General features: G+C 33.8%; 1 protein-coding gene across 1 annotated transcript; it reads right to left on the bottom strand.

Moving 5' to 3' along the window:
- Positions 1–1,996: 1,996 nt before the first annotated feature.
- On the bottom strand, positions 1,997–4,295 carry LOC21384184. The gene is made up of 5 exons (XM_010095231.2): positions 4,200–4,295; positions 3,990–4,101; positions 2,969–3,218; positions 2,258–2,383; positions 1,997–2,121 (listed from the first exon to the last, which is right to left on the bottom strand). The coding sequence occupies exons 1-5, from the start codon at positions 4,277–4,279 to the stop codon at positions 1,997–1,999; spliced, it is 693 nt and encodes a 230-aa protein (XP_010093533.1). The 5' UTR covers positions 4,280–4,295.
- Positions 4,296–4,952: the final 657 nt, after the last annotated feature.

Raw genomic sequence — 4,952 nt, 5'->3', positions numbered from 1 at the left:
TTCAAATTTGAAACTCAAATCGGTGAAATGAATGGACCTTAGTGTTAAAATTCGTGGTGGAAAGGCCATTTACGGCCGAATTTTGTGATTTTTAGAATTAATGTACAATAAAGAGACAGAAGCATCATGAATAGAACCTTAAGTTAGAGGAGCTTTATCAGACGAATGGATATTACATTTTAAAGATCATGCAACAAAGTGTTACAATAAGTATAACTCGAGGAATTTTTGTAATTATCAATTTTGTTTATACTTTTCATTCATTTATTTTATTATTATTATTTTTTTATTTTTTGTAATTCATATCCTATTCATTCATTTATTTATTTTGTAATTCTTGCTCAGCATACTTCATTCTAGTAAATTATGGCAATGTTTCCTTAGGTCTCATTCATTTCACCAATTCAAGTTTTGCTACAGTAAAAAACTCACATATAAAATCACATCTCAACTCGAATTAAAAAATCGAATCAGCAAACTAAACGGGCCCTTAGTGTTGAAAGTCGTCAATTTGGATTACTTGTAAAAATTTCTTCTAAATTATACCCATTATAATACTTTGCCACTAATTTTTAAAATGCAACATATATTCATTTTGAACAATAAAATATTAAAGCCACCCCCTACCACGTTAGATTTTTTTAGCAAAAATTAACATTTAATTTATTATTTTAACTATTTTAGTAACTTTATAATTTAAAATTTAGTTTGAGTTTAAAACTAATTTAAATTTAAACTTTTAATTATGATACATTTATTATTGATTAAATATAAGTTAAAAATTTTATAAATCTTTTTGGTAGAATAAAAAAATTTAAAGGTCTTTTTTAATATTTAAGTTATTTTAAATTCTAATCAAATTGTAAACTATAGAATTACCATAATACTCTCAAAATAATAAATTAAATGTCAATTTCAATTAAAAACCTTACGGATGAGACTTTTTTACTAATATTTTGTTGTTCAAGAAGAACATTTGTTTCAAAAATTGAGAAAAAAATGTTACAAGAAATATAATTCAAAAGAACTTTTTGTAATTAATTCAAATTAGTTAAGAAGGCAATAGTTACACTAAAATCAACGTTAGTTACATTTCATGCTCGATGATTCTTCTTCAACCAAAAAGATAAACACGTTTAGTTTATAGATTCAGAACTATAATTTAAAACCATTCTCAATTTACATATTTTTGTAAGAGAACACTATAACAAACCACGAATTATAATCCGAACCATGACACAAATCCTTGCTCTAAACACACCCTAGAGAATTTTGCTTCATCAAAATAGACTTTTTCTTTTTCTTTTTTTTGTGAATAAAAGCTTCAATACAAGGGGCAAAGGCCAAGGTAAACATAACAAAAGCAGAAGCTGGTAAAACAGATAAAAAATAAAAATTAAAAATTAAAAATAAAAAAAAACTCAAGCCTGCTAGCAGATGCTAGCCACCAAGCTCAACATAGCCTCATACCCAGGCAAAAACCTACTTCGGAGACTGAAAGAACCAATCAACACAAACTATGAGCCACGGCATTTCTCGTCCTACAAGTCCAAAGAAATAGGCACGGCAAGGAAACACGAGCAGCTGAACGAGCATCCTCACAGTTTGTGTTGATTGGTTCTTTCAGATCTCTTATACACAAACCCATTGGAATCCAAACACATTTGAACTATTAGAAATTTTACAGATCTGAACTCAAATCATCTTAAGTTTCTTAACTCAAAAAATGCAAATGAACGAGCCTTTATTCATTTTGTTTGACTAGTTATCAGACCTCTCAGCTCTGGCAATTAGCCATTCAAAAGTGAATTAGTCAGAGGGTGAGTTTCAACAACTTTCCTGCATTTCAATCCCCTGAACCAATTAATTTGCTAGCTTTTCCGTTGATTTTTTTGGTGTTTTGAGATATAACCTTAATGAAACATCACCAAGAATAGAAAGTGGAGAAGTCTATTACTTCAAGCTTTTTATAAACATGCTAGTCAAATGATACAGATTAATGCCAGTCTGCAATTCCCCCAAAAGTGGTGGACCCCACTCCTTCCCATACCTCACTAAACCCAACTTCTTCATTGTCAACACCCTCCATGTTGTTGTCCCACCAGCCACCACCATTTGCATCTGCAACCAAAAAGTAGAGAACCAAAATGTCCCAAGCACCATTAGGAGAGAACAAATGTAAACGAATTTTGAGCAAGTTAATCGAAATCGATTCGAGTTTTCCTCTTCAAAGTCAAAGATGTAACCATATACTAACAGTGGTTATATGCAGTTTTAAGATTCTCTCTGTTAGTAAGGTCCCCGTCCCTTCTTTGCTGCTTAAGCTTCAAATTCCCTCCAAGAACTGCAAAATGCTTTCGGGGAATTTGTCTCTCATGCCCACCTATGCATTCAGATCTAGAAGATCAAATAAAGGTTGTGACTTAAGATTGAAGCAAGAAAATGATACAAACTAGGAGAGAGAGATGGTAATAGTTGGCTCCAGTTAAAAACTTCTCTTTTGCAATCTCGTTATAAGTAACTAAACAGCCACTCTACATATGCTATGGTCAAATCATTCTACCAAAAAGAAACCAGCTTGGTTGCCCATCTTTTGCATGGAATGTACATTCTATCAATCTTATTTTCTTCATTCATTGGTTTCAAATTTGATGGGAGATATGTGATGTTGTTGCAAAACCGCATCTTTCCTGCAATTTGGTTGAAAACGCATATTTGCATAGATGAACAGAATTATCATCATTGCTTGGTCAATCTTCTATCCTGCTTGATAATGAGTGCAGACAAAAGCGAAGGAACTCCAAATTCTAGTGACAATCTCACATAAAGGCATGCAAAGTGATTACAATCCCTCATTGTTATCACCAATAGAAATCAACAATAAGGAAAAACTGAAGCCATTTGTAACAGTAAGAAAACAATGCTCTAAGTTAGTGAGAGATTTAAACCAGGATTACAAAGTACAAACCTTCCAAGTTCTTCCTCTTTCTCAATCCTCGAACTATGGTTTTGTCGCAATTTTCTGCTCCGCCAGCACTGCTTGGGCCAACACAATCTCCTTCTAATGTACCACTATGCTTGAACTGTTCAAGAACAACTTTCTCAACAACAGAATTCAAGTCTGCTGCCCCTCCTTTCTTTGCCTCAGCTTGCTCATCAATGGACCCACCACCGCTCTCTCTCGGTCCCAACAAAGACGAAAAGGGTTTTGATTTCCCCTGCCCATAATGACACCAAGTCAATCCTAAATTACAAACTAAAAAACTAGAGGATACTTAACAAGTAAATCATCCAGATGGTCCAGTCAAATGTTGAAATTCTATTTATATAAAAAAATAAAAACTCTACCGTTGACCTTGAGCTTTTTTTTTTCTTCTTTTTTTCTGCGTGCTCTGAAAAAATAATGATCATTAGTGCCATTCCGTCCCTAATCTCCTTCATCTAGAGGAGAAATTCCTAGATTCACTAATGGCGCGGTAAAGACTTAGACACGATTCTACTCAAAGAATCAGCTCAATTTCACTGCCACAAGCCGACATCGTTAACCAAGCAAAAACCTCAAAACGGGGCTCTAGAGTATCGAACCTTAAACCCATCCCGAGAGAGGAGAAAAAGAAAAAATCCAAACCATCGCACCACTCCATTAGTGATCCACCGCGAGCTTATTGAAAAAACGATGATTTGGCTTAAGTCAAGGTGCCAGAAAATTGCTTGACATTTCCATAAACAAACAATATTGAAAACTGATTCAGCATTTTTCCCCCTTTTTCTTAGTTAGCATTTGTTATCGTTTAAAGCCAAGATAGCCTAAACGCTGAAGTCTGAACCAAACCCTGAAAAAACTACATCAAGCACAAAATTCTTCTAACTTCATCCCCATTTCGGTTTCTATTTTCTAATTCATTCAAAAATACTAAATCGTAAAAAAACCCTAATCCGATTTCTCTTATCTTGCCAAAAGCAAAGAAATTGGGTACACAAAAGAGTACTTTCACCGTCCCGGGAAGTCCAGAAGTTTCGTTGAGCTTCCGTTGGAGGAAATCCGAGAGCGAGCCCTTCTCCGAAGCTTCGTTTTTGGTCTTATCTTTCGAAGCCTTGAAACTATTTCCGTACATATTACAAAAAAAAAAACGAAAAATCAAATTGAAAAGAAGAAAGTAAGGAAAAATTCAAAAGTTTGCATTCTGTTTTTCTCTTACGGATTGGAAGAGGGACTTAGAAACGAAGAGGCGATAGACTGCTGACCAAATGCTCTGAAAGGAGTTTCCTTTGGTTCCATTTCTGTGCTTGAGATTTCCGAGTTTGAAAGAAGAGGTCTCTTTTCCTTTCTCTCTCTCTCCCCTAAATTTAGCGCCAAAACCCAAAAGTCCGAAAAATTTAGCGCCAAAACCCAAAAGTCCGAAATTTTTGTGAAAAACTAGTTGTGTGTGGGGCACTTCGACGCATATACCAAATCAGGCATACGCTCCGTTCTTTTCGCTAATTCAAATTTAGAATTTGAGTTTTGTTACAGTAAAAAGTTCTTAAAAACAGTCACATTTAATTTTTTTGCTACAGTAAAAGATTCTCACACAACATCACATTTGAACTCAAATTAAAAACTCGAATTAGCGAACCGAACGGGCCCACTTTTGTCTATTTTATTATCGAAATACTTAAAATATCTTTTGTGTGTTTTTAACGCTACCTTTATCCCTTGTGTTTTTTAAAATCGGTTAAATTGTGAAAAATATTGAAACTATCCTAAATAATCTGTAATTTGTAGGAAAAAACCCAAACGCCCTCGTAGGTAGCCAACACAGCATTTATGTCCCTCTTATATTAGAGTTTTTTAAGTTTTAAGATTTATTTCATTTAATATTTTAGTTAAATAGTGTATGAATGGTATTTAATATAGATCGAAAAAGGTAGAGTTACACTGTTACGGAGAGATAAAAAAAGTGAGAGGGAAA

Source organism: Morus notabilis, unplaced genomic scaffold, assembly GCF_000414095.1.
Source record: "Morus notabilis unplaced genomic scaffold, ASM41409v2 Scaffold2419, whole genome shotgun sequence".
In the NCBI taxonomy this organism is placed as follows: domain Eukaryota; kingdom Viridiplantae; phylum Streptophyta; class Magnoliopsida; order Rosales; family Moraceae; genus Morus; species Morus notabilis.
The sequence above is the reverse complement of the archived record's forward strand: the minus strand, read 5'-3'. Positions and strand labels throughout refer to the sequence as shown.

Bases quoted from the DNA above. Each gene is read 5' to 3' on its own strand.
- LOC21384184 (XM_010095231.2), bottom strand. From the start codon at position 4,279: ATGGAACCAAAGGAAACTCCTTTCAGAGCATTTGGTCAGCAGTCTATC. The intron at 3,219-3,989 runs GTACTCTTTTGT...CATTATGGGCAG, and splicing joins GACTTCCCGGGACGGTGAAA to GGGAAATCAAAACCCTTTTC. The intron at 2,384-2,968 runs GTTTGTACTTTG...CTGAATGCATAG, and splicing joins AAAGAGGAAGAACTTGGAAG to GTGGGCATGAGAGACAAATT.